Source organism: Oncorhynchus kisutch, linkage group LG28 (genome assembly GCF_002021735.2).
Source record: "Oncorhynchus kisutch isolate 150728-3 linkage group LG28, Okis_V2, whole genome shotgun sequence".
NCBI lineage: Eukaryota > Metazoa > Chordata > Actinopteri > Salmoniformes > Salmonidae > Oncorhynchus > Oncorhynchus kisutch.
The window spans coordinates 6805486-6823122 of NC_034201.2; the positions used below are offsets into that span (position 1 = coordinate 6805486).

General features: G+C 41.8%; 1 protein-coding gene and 1 long non-coding RNA gene across 2 annotated transcripts; both read left to right on the forward strand.

Annotated features, from left to right (window-relative positions):
* Positions 1–374: 374 nt before the first annotated feature.
* LOC109872925 (cystatin-B-like) lies at positions 375–3997 on the forward strand. Its single transcript, XM_020464349.2, has 3 exons — positions 375–477; positions 720–821; positions 3650–3997. Exons 1-3 carry the CDS (start codon positions 409–411, stop codon positions 3776–3778), a joined length of 300 nt encoding a protein of 99 aa, XP_020319938.1. The 5' UTR covers positions 375–408; the 3' UTR covers positions 3779–3997.
* A 2970-nt stretch (positions 3998–6967) lies between these two features.
* LOC109872922 (uncharacterized) lies at positions 6968–15419 on the forward strand. Its single transcript, XR_004205937.1, has 6 exons — positions 6968–9440; positions 9795–10063; positions 10156–10263; positions 10379–10486; positions 10603–10783; positions 15044–15419. It is a non-coding gene; the product is annotated as an uncharacterized LOC109872922 (long non-coding RNA).
* The last annotated feature ends 2218 nt before the right edge of the window (positions 15420–17637 follow it).

Genomic DNA, 17637 nt, shown 5'->3' on the forward strand with positions numbered 1-17637 from the left:
TCGGTTCCCATCACTATGAGTCATTATGCTCAGTGCCCCGGGGTCCTGGGGGTGGAGCAGTGCACTCGTGACGGAACCGCTTCCTGTAGCCTGAACTATTCCAAGGTTGAAGGGGGTTTTCAATTTTTTAGACATCAACAAAAGAGCACCTTTCTGGTTATATACCCTCAATGACAAAATATATGATTTAAACATGTATTGGCTACACATGTTAAAGATTGGTTAAGTACCCTATGTTTTTTTTGTGTTGATTATAGGCTTTATAGAGCAGCCTTTTCTCCACTTATAATGGTATCTTTAAAAAAAAAACATGACTCAAGTCATGTGATCATGACAATATAAACATTAATTTGCGTAATCTTTAGTAGGTATTTTAAGCTGTAACTAACGTTCCAACTTCAACTATTCATGATGATGTGTGGCGCTGTTTCCCAGGTGAGCGATGCCACGCCCAAAGTGCAGCAAATATGCGATAAGGTGAGCATAATTACTTCATTTAGCCTGCATAGTCTAGCTGTCCAACTGAATATACTCTTCTTTCAACATAGAACACTCATGCAAGCTTGATGAAGTGGTAATCATCAACCTTGACGGTTATTGAATAATTACCTTGACAGTGTTATTCCATTCCAAACCTATAGGACTCAAGGTGTGCGTGTGCACAGGCTACATAGCATACATTTGGAACGCTGCCCGATTTGTCTTTTACATGTTTCTAGATGAAGCCACATGCAGAGAAGAAAGCTGGAAAGAAGTTTGATGTTTTCACCACCAAAACATTCACAACCCAAGTTGTTGCTGGGACCAACTTCTTCATTAAAGTGAGATCAAATCAAATCAAATCAAATTTTATTTGTCACATACACATGGTTAGCAGATGTTAATGCGAGTGTAGCGAAATGCTTGTGCTTCTAGTTCCGACAATGCAGTAATAACCAACAAGTAATCTAGCTAACAATTCCAAAACTACTACCTTATAGACACAAGTGTAAGGGGATAAAGAATATGTACATAAAGATATATGAGTGAGTGATGGTACAGAGCGGCGTAGGCAAGATACAGTAGATGGTATTGAGTGCAGTATATACATATGAGATGAGTATGTAAACAAAGTGGCATAGTTAAAGTGGCTAGTGATACATGTATTACATAAAGATGCAGTAGATGATATAGAGTACAGTATATACATATACATATGAGATGAATAATGTAGGGTATGTAAACATTATATTAGGTAGCATTGTTTAAAGTGGCTAGTGATATATTTTACATCATTTCCTATCAATTCCCATTATTAAAGTGGCTGGAGTTGAGTCAGTGTGTTGGCAGCAGCCACTCAATGTTAGTGGTGGCTGTTTAACAGTCTGATGGCCTTGAGATAGAAGCTGTTTTTCAGTCTCTCGGTCCCAGCTTTGATGCACCTGTACTGACCTCGCCTTCTGGATGATAGCGGGGTGAACAGGCAGTGGCTCGGGTGGTTGTTGTCCTTGATGATCTTTATGGCCTTCCTGTGACATCGGGTGGTGTAGGTGTCCTGGAGGGCAGGTAGTTTGCCCCCGGTGATGCGTTGTGCAGAACTCACTACCCTCTGGAGAGCCTTACGGTTGTGGGCGGAGCAGCTGCCGTACCAGGCGGTGATACAGCCCGACAGGATGCTCTCGATTGTGCATCTGTAGAAGTTTGTGAGTGCTTTTGGTGACAAGCCGAATTTCTTCAGCCTCCTGAGGTTGAAGAGGCGCTGCTGCGCCTTCTTCACGATGCTGTCTGTGTGGGTGGACCAATTCAGTTTGTCTGTGATGTGTTTGCCGAGGAACTTAAAACTTACTACCCTCTCCACTACTGTTCCATCGATGTGGATAGGGGGGTGTTCCCTCTGCTGTTTCCTGAAGTCCACAATCATCTCCTTAGTTTTGTTGACGTTGAGTGTGAGGTTATTTTCCTGACACCACACTCCGAGGGCCCTCACCTCCTCCCTGTAGGCCGTCTCGTCGTTGTTGGTAATCAAGCCTACCACTGTTGTGTCATCCGCAAACTTGATGATTGAGTTGGAGGCGTGCGTGGCCACGCAGTCGTGGGTGAACAGGGAGTACAGGAGAGGGCTCAGAATGCACCCTTGTGGGGCCCCAGTGTTGAGGATCAGCGGGGTGGAAATGTTGTTGCCTACCCTCACCACCTGGGGGCTGCCCGTCAAGAAGTCCAGTACCCAGTTGCACAGGGCGGGGTCGAGACCCAGGGTCTCGAGCTTGATGACGAGCTTGGAGGGCACTATGGTGTTAAATGCCGAGCTGTAGTCGATGAACAGCATTCTCACATAGGTATTCCTCTTGTCCAGATGGGTTAGGGCAGTGTGCAGTGTGGTTGAGATTGCATCGTCTGTGGACCTATTTGGGTGGTAAGCAAATTGGAGTGGGTCTAGGGTGTCAGGTAGGGTGGAGGTGATATGGTCCTTGACTAGTCTCTCAAAGCTTCATGATGATGGAAGTGAGTGCTACGGGGCGGTAGTCGTTTAGCTCAGTTACCTTAGCTTTCTTGGGAACAGGAACAATGGTGGCCCTCTTGAAGCATGTGGGAACAACAGACTGGGATAGTGATTGATTGAATATGTCCGTAAACACACCAGCCAGCTGGTCTGCGCATGCTCTGAGGGCGCGGCTGGGGATGCCGTCTGGGCCTGCAGCCTTGCGAGGGTTGACACGTTTAAATGTTTTCCTCACGTCGGCTGCAGTGAAGGACTCTCGGCTGCAGTGAAGGAGAGTCCGCATGTTTTAGTTGCGGGCTGTGTCAGTGGCACTGTATTGTCCTCAAAGCGGGCAAAAAAGTTATTTAGTCTGCCTAGGAGCAAGACATCCTGGTCCGTGACTGGGCTGGTTTTCTTTTTGTAATCCGTGATTGACTGTAAGACCCTGCCACATACCTCTTGTGTCTGAGCCGTTGAATTGAGAGTCTACTTTGTCTCTATACTGACGCTTAGCTTGTTTGATTGCCTTGCGGAGGGAATAGTTACAATGTTTGTATTTGGTCATGTTTCCGGTCACCTTGCCCTGATTAAAAGCAGTGGTTCGGGCTTTCAGTTTCACGCGAATGCTGCCATCAATCCACGGTTTCTGGTTTGGGAATGTTTTAATCGTTGCTATGGGAATGACATCTTCAACGCACGTTCTAATGAACTCGCTCACCGAATCAGCGTATTCGTCAATGTTGTTGTCTGACGCAATACGTAACATATCCCAGTCCACGTGATGGAAGCAGTCTTGGAGTGTGGAATCAGATTGGTCGGACCAGCGTTGAACAGGCCTCAGCGCTGGAGCTTCTTGTTTTAGTTTCTGTCTGTAGGCAGGGATCAACAAAATGGAGTCGTGGTCAGTTTTTCCAAAAGGAGGGCGGGGCAGGGCCTTATATGCGTCCCTGAACTCCAGGGGGGAGTCATTTTGTTTTCGAGCACTGTGAGAGCTGTGACTCCCTGCCACACCCCCTGTGTGGGTTTCGAAGCATTGACTCTGCGTCACAAATGTATAGGGCGTGAACATTTACTGTACAAGCTTTGTAAACACTAAATTGGTCATTACTCAGTACATATGAGCCTTGAGAGTCCCGTCTCTCTATCACCTATGCGTCACTCATCGGGCCCTAATCCTTCCCTCTCTCATAGGTCCATGTTGGTGGAGATGAATTTATGCACCTGCGCGTCCACAAAACACTACCCCACGCTGGCGGGAAACTGGAGCTGCATAGAGTACAGACTCCAAAAACTCACAATGACCCTATTGGTTTCTTCTGAATACCTGTAACTCCCTGCAGATGATGCCACCCCCATAATCCAGCCAACAGCCTCCATGCCTGCTCTGGATCATGTGTACCCTTGTTTTTATGCTCACCTGTATTGTACTATACTGTATTGTATACTTACATTGGTAAATGTCTGTCTTTACTAAAGGCCATTGAAGCCTTTTGACTAAATGTATTTGGACTACAATGTAAATAAACATTTGGCAGCTGACTTTTATTTTTCTAAAACCAAAAAACACTCAGCGAAGTGCTTATTCTATCATTTCTGTGTTTTGGAGGTTTGGAGGTTTTGAAATTTCTCTATCACAGCTATTACTATACACCTATTCCATAATCCCTAGTAGTGACTGACATGTTTCTCATGATTGCGTGGTACCACATCAGGTAGGGATTATGTCAGTTAAATAGATCAAAACAGACACACATGCAATGACTTTGAGTTGGTTATGGACATCAAAATATAATTCTGGCAACAGGAAAGGGGAGAGTCAATTGTGGTGTGCAGTTTTCCTTTTATTTTTGCAGAAAGCATTTTCCCTCAATTGGGTGTCTGCTGTATGCAACCCAAAGGAGGGCCCCACCCATTGTAAGAGGTGATTACAACCTGTAATGACAGCATATGATTGGCTGATGGCTGCTTTAACCTGTGATTACCATATTTCACCAAAACACACAAAGCTGAAAACTGATAGTTATCCCTCTGTCTTTGGAGGTTTGATGAGGGGAATAAAAAGTGGAGGTGGAGGGGAGGAAAAAAGGAACAGAACTGCAATATAAGTCACCAGAATAAGACGGGAGGTATGCAAAGTATCACAGCACTAGGATGAAGTCATTGCTGATCGTGGTGCTTGTGGTGGTGTGTCTATTGCTGACTGAATCCGGTGAGTATGACATAACTCGACACACAGGACATAGTCATGTGATTATGTGATTATGATAACAGTGTTACAGGGTAGGCTACAGGAGAACCTTGAGTGACTGACTCAGTTGACCGGACCGTCCCTGTTTTATATTTTTAGATGGAAAACGTAAAACCAAGAAAAATAGGATCTCATTACCCAGAGGAGTGAAGAAGATTCAAGAGGCTCTGGGTGAGTCATATGTTATAATTTTACTTGTCCTCTTCCTCTCTGTTTCTCTCCTCTCCACCAATGTCTTTTCTGGGTGATTCCTTGCATGTGACACTGTGTGGTGATTGTAACTTTACGTGTTTAATACTGTAAGTGTTGTGGCCATTCGTTCACGAGGTGGTTGGCTGTGTCTGTTGCAGACCCTAATCGAATTGTAAATACTTTGAAATGGAAAACTGGATCCAAAGATCTGGGTAAGTCCAACACATAATATTTGTTTCTGTACCCAAACCAGCGATCAACAGGATGAGTTCATATTGCCCTAACCAATCATTAAAGACTCATTAAAGACTCCACACATCTATTACACACTCATTCATTTTTAGTCTGTACTATTCCAGCTTCTAGGCCACTTCAATTCTAGGATTAAACAAACATTTTTTACTATTTCTTATTTAGCTAAAGTAACAGAGGATGCCATTGTAAATGAACATTTGAGATGTAAGTAAAAAATAATATTGTTGCGTGCATATAATGATTAATCTGCATTATTAATACAATATTTATTCAGATATTTTGGACAAAACTGATGGTATTTATTTTGTGTTTGTTCTAGTGACGACCCAAGGTGAGTTGTGATCATGGAAGTGATGATGCCATTGCTCAGGTGTTCACATGGTTGACTGTGTAGTTACTGTGTTGTCATTTCCTTCCCCTCAGTGATGAACTGGCTTCATAAAGTGGTTGACGTTGGTGAGCAATAGCTGTCTGTCTGTCTGTCTGTCTGTCTGTCTGTCTGTCTGTCTGTCTGTGTCTGTCTGTCTGTCTGTCTGTCTGTCTGTCTGTCTGTCTGTCTGTCTGTCTGTCTGTCTGTCTGTCTGTCTGTCTGTCTGTCTGTCTGTCTGTCTGTCTGTCGTCTGTCTGTCTGTCTGTCTGTCTGTCTGTCTGTCTGTCTGTCTGTCTGTCTGTCTGTCTGTCTGTCTGTCTGTCTGTCTGTCTGTCTGTCTGTCTGTCTGTCTGTCTGTCTGTCTGTCTGTCTGTCTGTCTGTCTGTCTGTCTGTCTGTCTGTCTGTCTGTCTGTCTGTCTGTCTGTCTGTCTGTCTGTCTGTCTGTCTGTCTGTCTGTCTGTCTGTCTGTCTGTCTGTCTGTCTGTCTGTCTGTCTGTCTGTCTGTCTGTCTGTCTGTCTGTCTGTCTGTCTGTCTGTCTGTCTGTCTGTCTGTCTGTCTGTCTGTCTGTCTGTCTGTCTGTCTGTCTGTCTGTCTGTCTGTCTGTCTGTCTGTCTGTCTGTCTGTCTGTCTGTCTGTCTGTCTGTCTGTCTGTCTGTCTGTCTGTCTGTCTGTCTGTCTGTCTGTCTGTCTGTCTGTCTGTCTGTCTGTCTGTCTGTCTGTCTGTCTGTCTGTCTGTCTGTCTGTCTGTCTGTCTGTCTGTCTGTCTGTCTGTCTGTCTGTCTGTCTGTCTGTCTGTCTGTCTGTCTGTCTGTCTGTCTGTCTGTCTGTCTGTCTGTCTGTCTGTCTGTCTGTCTGTCTGTCTGTCTGTCTGTCTGTCTGTCTGTCTGTCTGTCTGTCTGTCTGTCTGTCTGTCTGTCTGTCTGTCTGTCTGTCTGTCTGTCTGTCTGTCTGTCTGTCTGTCTGTCTGTCTGTCTGTCTGTCTGTCTGTCTGTCTGTCTGTCTGTCTGTCTGTCTGTCTGTCTGTCTGGCATCTATCCGTGATTAACACAATGATTTCTGATTTGATTTCTCAATTTAGGAAAAGGCATTGCTAACGGTGTCTGCAAGACAGGTGAGCGTGGTACAATTAAGAAGAACTGTATGAAAACAAAATAAACCTACTGTCAACTACACATCTTGTTCATTCTATATGAACACCTTAGAGGGGAGGATTGTCTGCATTGTTTCCCTCATTTTGCTTCCCTCCTGTCCTTTACCCTCACAGTCAGCTATGTATGAGGGACTTGAAGCTAGACTTGACAGTAATGGTGAGTACCAAAGACTATATGAGTGAGTAGCCTCCTATTTAGTGCAATTTGTGTAATTGATGTTCTACCTTCTATCATCTAATCCAATCATACATAGACTTGTACTCTCGTCTGTCCTCTCTCCACTTCAAGAACACAGTGTCAATACTATAGATGGACAGCAGAGGTCCCTTTCTCATGAAATCTTCTACGGGACAGCTGGGAGAGAGCAAAGCTTGTGTGAATAGACTTGCCGCACCCGCACCGCAACACGTCTTGAAACTTCCCCAGTTCAATCCACAAGCTGAATCTGCCATCTGTCAGAATGAACATAGAGGCATCTTGATAACTGTCAGTTTTCTTGCTCATAGTACATACCAGTTAATCTATACCATAACACAGAAATACCTAAACTTGCATGCATGGTTGTTCAGTCAGTAGACTACAATCGTTTGTGGTTTTATTTTTCGGAATGAAGTGAATTACATTTGTTGTTCAATTAAATAATGTTCCGATAAACTATTTTAGCCGCTCAATCATGGTTTGATTGTATTTACACACCTGAAGTAAGCACACAAATATTGTCTTGACATGCTGAGAACATTTCTTGGTTTGATTTCTTAGTATTGAATTGAATAATGATATGTTTCGAGACCACTGTTTCAACTGGTAAGATACAGTATGTGAACTGTAGGTGTGTCTGTGACATAAAGACTTGCCCACACGTGTTTCAGGTGTTTCATAACAGTCTGTCTATCGCCGCCAACTGCCAAAAGAGTGGAAAATTACCAACTGGCAAACAATTTCTTAGGACTTATGTAAGGATTACTTGCATGAAACAGTATAATATTTAAAAGGATTTACCACTCAAAAGGTATGTGGAAAATCATGGTAGGTTGTATTTTTAGTTGACTATACCTTTAAAATTGTGTTGAACTGAGATGACAGGAAGTGTTGACCTGAGATGATATGATTACATGAAGGCTTGGTCTTACAGGGTTTATACTGGGGTTTACACTGATAGTTATATTTTACATTAACCCCCACCCCCCCACCCACCAACACAAACACACAAAGCGAGATGCAGGGATCGTGTGTTAGGTGGAGCTCTGTTTACTATCTAAAGTGCTGACAGTTAGATTTGATTCACTAGTTCCTGCCCACTGTCTGTCTTTTTTTGCTCCTGTTATTATATTTTCTAAATTGATGGGCTGATCCTTACAAGAGCTTTCAGCCCACTTCACATGCACAAACACATTACATACAGTACCAGTCAAAAGTTTGGACAAACCTGCTCATTCCAGTGTTTTTCATTATTTGTACTATTTTCTACAGTGTAGAATAATAGTGAAGATATCAAAACTATTAAATAACACATATGGAATCATGTAGTAACCAAAAAAGTGTTAAAATATATTTTTGGGATTTGAGAGTCTTCAAAGTAGCCACCCTTTGCCTTGATGACAGCTTTGCACACTCTTGGCATTTTCTCATCCAGCTAGTGACACTGCCAATGATTTATTTAGAATTCAAGGCACACTTAATCAGCATGGCTACCACCATTCTGTATGGATACGCCATCCAATCTGGTTTGGGCTTAGTGGGACGATCATTTGTTTTTCAACAGGTCAATGACCCAAAACACACCTCCAGGCTGTGTAAGGGCAATTTGACCAAGAAGGAGAGTGATGGAGTGCTGCATCAGATGACCTGGCCTCCACAATCACCCAACCTCAACCCAATTGAGATGGTTTGGGATGAGTTGGACCGCAGATTGAAGGAAAAGCAGCCAATAAATGCTCAGCATATGTGGGAACTCCTTCAAAACAGTTGGAAAAGCATTCCAGGTAAAGCTGGTTGAAAGAATGCCAAGAGTTTGCAAAGCTTTCATCAAGGCAAAGGGTGGCTACTTTGAAGAATCTAAAATATAACATATATTTTGATTTGTTTAACACTTGTTTGGTTACTACATGATTCCATATGTGTTATTTCATAGTATTGATGTCTTCACTATTGTTCTACAATGTAGAAAATAGTAAAAATAAAGAAAAACCCTTGAATGAGTAGATGTGTCCAAACTTTTGACTCGTACTGTACACACTCATAGCATGCAGACAATCACCAAGAGAATTCATTGTATGTTTTTCTAATGTTATCTCAATTTATTTGAGATTAAATGTGTATTATGCACTTGCATTTTGATGAATGCTCTCATCATCTCAAAATTCAGTTCATGATGTCCCTTTTTGTGGATAAGTTCACTTCCAGTGTTCTACAGAGGGAGGAGTGACCCCATAAGCCCCATCTCCATAGGTACTGTATAACTAGTGTGTGTGTGTGTGTGTGTGTGTGTGTGTGTGTCTAAGGGGCGGGGGATAGATATGGTAGCAGGTAGCAGCTTGTGTGTATGGGAGAGGGTGTTTATGTAAACCCATGCTCTATAGTATATATAGGAGTGAGAGGTAGCTAAGAAAAGCAGATCTCCTGTTTTGTCCTTTATAATTCTTGATACTGACCCTGCTCTGCTGTAGCCATGACGACCATGCTGCTGAGCGCACTAAAAGCACTGCTCTGCTCCTTGGTTGTCACCGCTGAGGTCATGCCCCAAGGAGACTTCAATCTACAGGGGGTAAGAGAGAGAATGAAGAGAGGGATCAAAAATCAGCGTTCCATTGAAAATCAAATGACGAGGAACAAACTAGGGATTATTATGGAGAAAAAAATAAACGTTAGGAGAAAGAATACAGAAAGGAACCTGTGATGAAAACAAGATTCAAATGGAAGGGATGAAGACAAATGTGGGAATTCTAGTGACACATTGTTGGGTGTTGATATTGAGACAATAGTTATTCAGATGTTCCTTCATGAATGATTCATGAATATTTCAGTATCAGCTCTCACAGATTTAAGGTTTCAACTTTCTGTGACTCCTGCAGACAGGAATAAGGAGGTGATGCAATTTAATCAGGGCTGTTTTCTGCAGGTAGCAGGAAAGTGGTACGTGATTGGATTTGCCACTAATGCCCATCAACCACAAGGCCAGCATGAAGATGGGCAACGCCATGCTGACACCAACTGCTGATGGAGACCAGGAAATGGCATATTCTAGCCGGAAGTAAGAGAGAAAGAGAGAGACCTTGTGCTGATTCTGTATTAACTGTATTGTCTCTGTAGCGCTGATGGCTGCTGCTGGAGAATGAACCACCTGGCCAAGAAGACACTTCTGGGGGAAATTAATCTTCAAGAGCGAGCGTAAGTCTACAACCTATAAACACATACACACACAGTGCACTAATGGGCATATGTGTGATATTGTAAATTCAACTCCCTCTCGTCCCCTCCAGGCTGGAGTAATGAAAATGACATGCGTGTCGTTGAAGTTAAGTATGACGAGTATGCTCTTATTCACACCAAGACCAAGGGTGTTTCAGCTGTGCTCACCAACCTGTATGGTACGATACTTTCCATTCCTCTGCAAAATCCTATGACTCAGTCTCATTGTTTCACTATTCCTTTCCCCGTCATTTGTTAGAAATCTTATATTACAAAATATTGTATCCTTCACAGTATATTTAGTGTGCCATGTATTGTACCGTGGGACAGACCTGAGCCCTGGCCTGCTGTAGAAGTTTAGGCAGTTCTCCCTGGACACTGGCTATCCTCCCCCCAAAAATGGTACAGCTCATCTGTACAACCCATTTATGAAGTATGTTTATGTTGCACAATATTTCTTGATAGAAGTGTGGAATGTTTCAGACATAGTTATCAACCGTATTTCTCTCTTTCTGCAGATGAGTGTCCTGCTGTGAAATTTCATCCATGTTTTTCACTTTCTAAACGTGCTCCCTTGATCAGTCTGCATGGCATTGCTACTCGGCCGGTAGACCCATGGCAACCATTTACCACCTTTAGCTCCGTTGGCCCATCAGGATCCGCCTTCACTAGGCAATTCAGATGCAAGTTCATCCCAGCGTAGGTGTAAACTCTGTTAGTTTTTCACTTCTCTGACTTGCTCCAATGAAATACTGTCTCGTGCTTTTTTCAGTTTGTCAGTCATTCTACTCGTCGGATGACTAGAATTATGTTGGGTATTTAATACCTCTGATCCTAAGATGTAACGTTAGCTGCTTTAGAAGTCTGTGTTGATCAAATGTAATGTAAACCCAGCTCTAAAAGTAACCTTGGTGTACCATCATTCTATTGAAAATGTTATCCTACTTCTTGCCAGTACATCCATAACACAGCTCTGATTCCTCCTTTTGTTTGTTAAGGGTTTACATCTACACACTTTATTTACAAATGTGTACAAAACAATAATTTACCTCCTATAGAATTCTAGTTACACTGAATTATACAACAAAGTTCATGATGATGAAATAAATATAAAAACAAAAATGATCACAGGGGAAGGAACTGTCGAAGCGAGTACAAATATACCACCAGTCTTTACAAGTTGTATTTCTCCTCAGGGGACTAATGCCTCTCCCTGGCCACTGGCATAAGTAGATGTGTGTTTGGGTAAAGGAAGTATGTTGTGGTCATGAGTCTGTGGTACCAGATCTAGTGCAATCTAACTCTGAAGGCCTTGCTGGCGCTACATCCTATTTCAGGTGTCTGATAATCAAGCTTATTAGGGGTTAAATAATCTGTATGAAGATGGGTTTATGGGTTGGTTCTAAATGATACTGCTTACCTGTTAGATATATATATATATTGGGTAAATGAATCCACGAATACAAGATATATCTTATAAGTGCTATTATAAACTGGGTGATTTGAGCCCTGAATTCTGGCATATCAGAACGTATACCACCGGGTATGACAAAACATTTAGTTTTACTGCTCTAACTACGTTGGTAACCAGTTTATAATAGCAATAGGGTTCTTCGGGGGTTTGTAATATTTGGCCGATATTCCACGGATAAAGGCTGTGTCCAGGCACTCTGCGTTGCGTCTTGCGTAAGAACAGCCCTATCGGGCATATACCACACCTCCTCCGGCCATATTGCTTAGTTATTATGGACGACCACTCTGCTCAGTGGACCTGCGTTTTCTCAGCAGTTGAATGTCCATTGCATTGTGTGAATACAAACAGCTTGTAGATTTATACAGCGGCAGTTTATCCACTTCATAAATAGAATGGTACCTTTCAAAAAGCATGACTCAAGTCATGTGATCGTGACAATATAAACAACAAAGTAAAAATTCATTTGTCAAATCTTTTGTAGGTTGTTCAGCTGTAACTAACTCTCCTACTTCAACTAATCATGATGATGTGTAGCGGTGCCTCCGAGGTGAAGGCCATGGCTAGACGGCGGGATCCAGCTTTTGTCCATTTAAATTCAGGTTTGACGTTTTGTAGCCGGTTAGGACAATTTAAACAGCAGGTTAGGATAATTCACGTAGCAGGTTAGAATAATTAGGTTAAGGTTAGGAAAAGAGTTAGGCTTAGCTAAAATGCAACAAAAATCAACTTTTGACAGAAACTGGATCCATTCTAGCCACGAACGTGAAGGATGCCACTCCCGAAGTGCATCAAATCTGATATAAAGTGAGCATAATTCCTTAATTTCGCCTGCTTAGTCTAGCTGTCCAACTGAATTTCAACCAAGATGACACAATAATTACCTCGATCATGTTATTCAATTTGTGGGTAAATAACAAATATATTCTTTCAACAAAGATGACACACAATAATTACCTCAACCATGTTATTCCATTTGTGGGTAAATAACAAATGTCAAACCTATAGGTGTGCATGTGCATAGGCTATATGAAGTAAATTTGGAATGTTGCTGGAACAACTAAATCATTGCCTGATTGTCTTTTAAGTGTTTCCAGATAAAGCCACATTCTGGAAAGAAGTTTGATGTTTTCACTGTCAAAACACAAGTTGTGGTGGAGACCAACTTCTTCACTCTTCTTGTATAAAAAAATTATTGTATTATTTCTAGCCTATTTTTTGCAAAAATAAATGTCTCGGGGTTCCACTATCATGGGTCTCCAACCTTTTCTAGCATGAGGTGAGCTACTCATATTGTTTTAGCTTTCAAATATGCACATTCTTCTCCTCTCCCCTGGGTCCTTAAGTGTACAAGATAAAGTAGTACACTATGTTTACTGATCAATATACCTGGTAAAATAATGGTTAATAAAAAATGAAGGTGGGCCCTATAAAATCTGTGATTTTTTTACTTCAGTTTTATTCTTCCTGGTTTCAGATTTGTTAAGGATTTTCACTCTCAAAATTATATTTGTTCACAGAGAAACAACTAAATTGAATGTTCTGAGTTGATGTCAATGATTAAATCATATCAGAAGACAATTTTTTTAGGTCTGGAAGAAAACGAACACATCTTATTTTTTGAGTGTAGTTCCCTTTTAATTGTGCATCTTGCCCTTTAATTGCTTATCTAATGAGCTGTCTCATATGCAGGTCTAGCAAAGGTTCTGTACTGCTGATGCTAATTTAATGGCAAGGTTTCCAATGAACAAATAATCAAAACAAATGATATACTTACTCATGATATACAGTGGGGCAAAAAAGTATTTAGTCAGCCACCAATTGTGCAAGTTCTCCCACTTAAAAAGATGAGGCCTGTAGTTTTCATCATAGGTACACTTCAACTATGACAGACAAAATGAGGGAAAAAAATCCAGAAAATCACATTGTAGGATTTTTAATGAATTTATTTGCAAATTATGGTGGTAAATAAGTATTTCGGGGGCCGTTCATTCGCGAACGACCCATCAGTACACTGGCTATGCACGGAGTAATAGACAAATGGCCGCAACACACAGACAGAAATAGGCAATATTGTTGGAAATTAATTGGCACATATTGTGTTAGGTTTGGATTTTTAAGCCAATAGTGGCTAACCAGGGGTGGTCCCCCCCCAGTTTTATCATTGGAATGTGATACAAAACGAGGCAACGGTGTGCTTTAGGACCATGCGGACGCCTCCGAGCAGTCAGGTTGGCTGTTTGGAGTGTTTATCCGACTGGATAAAAAAAGTATATTTCTATACACATTTATGTCCCTTTCTCCAGTGATATAGCCTAATTTCAGCAGAGAGGAAGAGGTCGAAGCGAGAGGGCTCACTCTCACCAAAATCTGTACAGAGTAAGCCCAATGCCTTTCTATGGGAATAATATACAGGCTTAAGCTTGTCGCCTGCCTTCCTGCCTTTGGGACAAAGAGTACCATTGTTAGGGCAGAGACATGAGCATCTCGTCAATATATACAGATATCTGGTTTCAGCCTCTTGCGAACTGGGGAGGGTTGGCGGGTGCACAGTGCACTGTTAGGATGCTGGATTGCCCTAAAGTAATTTATTTATTATTATATAATAACTCCCGTCTAAATAAAATCAGGGGCGGCAGGGTAGCCTAGTGGTTAGAGTGTTGGACTAGTAACCGGAAGGTTACAAGTTCAAACCCCTGAGCTGACAAGGTACAAATCTGTCGTTCAGTTAACCCACTGTTCCTAGGCTGTCATTGAAAATAAGAATTTGTTCTTAACTGACTTGCCTAGTTAAATAAAGGTAAAATTAAAAATACTTGAACCGGGAGCATGACTTTCCCATTTGGCATTGTCTGATTGTCTTAATCACGTACACCACTAATAAACTGAGCTTCTCAGTCAATTGTTCTTAATCTCAAACAAGTAAACAAAGTTTAAAAAAATATATATTTACATTTTTTATATTTCCAACACTCCCGGCCTTGATCTTCACCAAGCCTCGGTATGACAGAGCAAAGTATCCTGATCTGATGATCCCATATAAAGTAAAAGAATACAAATATATTTTGAAAAAATTCAAATTTCTCACAAAAGTAGTGCACTGGGGCTTTAATAGTCCTGTATTAGCGGACCGATATAGCCGTCTGCAGCCGGATATAGCCGTCTGTTTTGCCAGCTACTCATAAGTGGTCTGCGAGCTACTGGTAGCTCGCAATCAACATGTTGGAGACCCCTGCAATACATTGAGTCATGATTTTGTCTTCAAGCTCTGTGAGAGCTGTGACTCCCTGCCACGCCCTCACAACCCCCTGTATGGCTTTCAAAGCATTGGGCTATGTTAAAAATGTATAGGGCGTAAACATGTACTGGAAGAGCTTTGTAAACACTAAACAAATGGATCTTTACTCAGTACATACGGGTCTTGAGAGTCATGTCTCTCTATCACCTATGCATCACTCATCAGGCCCTAATCCTTCCCTTTCTTATAGGTCCATGTTGGTGGAGATGAATTTATGCACCTGCGCGTCCATTAAACACTACCCCACGCTGGTGGGAAACTGGAGCTGCATAGAGTACAGACTCCAAAAACTCACAATGACCCTATTGGCTTCTTCTGAATACCTGTAACTCCCTGCAGATGATGCCACCCCCATAATCCAGCCAACAGCCTCCATGCCTGCTCTGGATCATGTGTACCCATTTTTATGCTCACCTGTACTGTATTGTACTATACTGTATTGTACTATACTGTATTTTATACTTCCATTGGTAAATATCTGTCTTTCTACTAAAATCCGTTTTCACCTTTGACTAAATGTATTTTGGTACAATACAATGTAAATAAACATTTGACATCTGACTTTACTTTTTGTAAAACTTTTAAAGAATCTATTAATTTCAATTTGCATATTTGTAGGTGATGACATTTCCGACATCTCTATCACATCAATTACTGTACACCTATTGCGTAATCCCTAGAAGTGACTGACGTTTCTTATGATTTTATTGTACCACGTATCAGGTAGAGATTCTGTCAGTTGAGTACAGTGCAGTCTTCCAATCGAGGCCTCAAATCGGGATGGTCTCCTTTTAAAACCGGCACATCTGGAGGAAGAGGCTTGATTTCTGACACTATAGTGGTACAGTTTTCCTTCATCGAAGAAGCCTCAGGTTGTACCTCCTATAGGTCTACTGTTTGAAACATTTTCTGCATTTAAGATCAAAACAGACTTTGAGTTGGTTCTGGCCATCAAAATATAATTCTGGCAACAGGAAAGGGGAGAGTCAATTGTGGTGTGCAGTTTTCCTTTTCTTTTTGCAGAAAACATTTTCCCTCAATTGGGTGTCTGCTGTATGCAACCCAAAGGAGGGCCCCACCCATTGTAAGAGGTGATTACAACCTGTAATGACAGCATATGATTGGCTGATGGCTGCTTTTACCTGTGATTACCATATTTCACCAAAACGCACACAAAGCTGAAAACTGGTCATTATCCTTCTGTCTTGGGGGGTTTGATGAGGGGAATTGATGAGGGCCCCCCGAGTGGCACAGCAGTCTAAGGCTCTGCATCTCAGTGTGAGAGGCGTCACTACAGTCCCTGGTTCGATTCCAGGCTGTATCACATCCGGCCGTGATTGGGCAGCACCCAATCGCCCCATCGTCATCCGGGTTTGACCGGGGTATGCTGTCAGTGTAAATAAGAATTGGTTTTGATTTGCCTAGTTAAATAAAGGTGAAATACAAACAAAAAAAATTAAAGTAGAGGTTGTTCGGAGAAGAAAAGGAACCGAACTGGCATAAAGTCACCAGAATAAGACGGGAGATATGCAAAGTATCACAGCACTAGGATGAAGTCATTGCTGATCGTGATGCTTGTGGTGGTGGGTCTATTGCTGACTAAATCTGGTGAGTATGACATAACTCACTACATGCAGCACAACATACAGGACATAGTCATGTGATTATGATAACAGTGTTACAGGGTAGGCTACAGGAGAACCTTGAGTGACTCAGAGAACCTTGACTCAGTTGACCGGACCTCCCTGTTTTATATTTTTAGATGGAAAACGTAAAACCAAGAAAAATAGGATCTCATTACCCAGAGGAGTAAAGAAGATTCAAGAGGCTCTGGGTGAGTCATATGTTATAATTTTACTTATCCTCTTCCTCTCTGTTTCTCTCCTCTCCACCAATGTCTTTTCTGGGTGATTCCTTGCATGTGACACTGTGTGGTGATTGTAACCTTATTGAGAATTGAGAGCATTGATTTTAAAACGTTTCAATGTCCACGTGTTTAATACTGTAAGTGTTGTGGCCATTCGATCACGAGGTGGTTGGCTGTGTCTGTTGCAGACCCTAATCGAATTGTAAATACTTTGAAATGGAAAACGGGATCCAAAGATCTGGTTAAGTACAACACATACGGTGGGGCAAAAAAGTATTTAGTCAGCCACCAATTGTGCAAGTTCTCCCACTTAAAAAGATGAGAGAGGCCTGTAATTTTCATTATAGGTACACTTCAACTATGACAGACAAAATCTGAAAAAAAATCTGAAAAAAATCACATTGTAAGATTTTTAATTAATTAATTTGCAAATTATGGTGGAAAATAAGTATTTGGTCAATAACAAAAGTTGATCTCAATACTTTGTTATATACCCTTTGTTGGCAATGACAGAGGTCAAACATTTTCTGTAAGTCTTCACAAGGTTTTCACACACTGTTGCTGGTATTTTGGCCCATTCCTCCATGCAGATCTCCTCTAGAGCAGTGATGTTTTGGGGCTGTTGCTGGGCAACATGGACTTTCAACTCCCTCCAAAGATTTTCTATGGGGTTGAGATCTGGAGACTGGCTAGGCCACTCCAGGACCTTGAAATGCTTCTTACGAAGCCACTTCTTCGTTGCCCGGGTGGTGTGTTTGGGATCATTGTCATGCTGAAAGACTCAGCCACGTTTCATCTTCAATGCCCTTGCTGATGGAAGGAGGTTTTCACTCAAAATCTCACAACACATGGCCCCATTCATTCTTTCCTTTACACGGATCAGTCGTCCTGGTCCCTTTGCAGAAAAACAGCCCCAA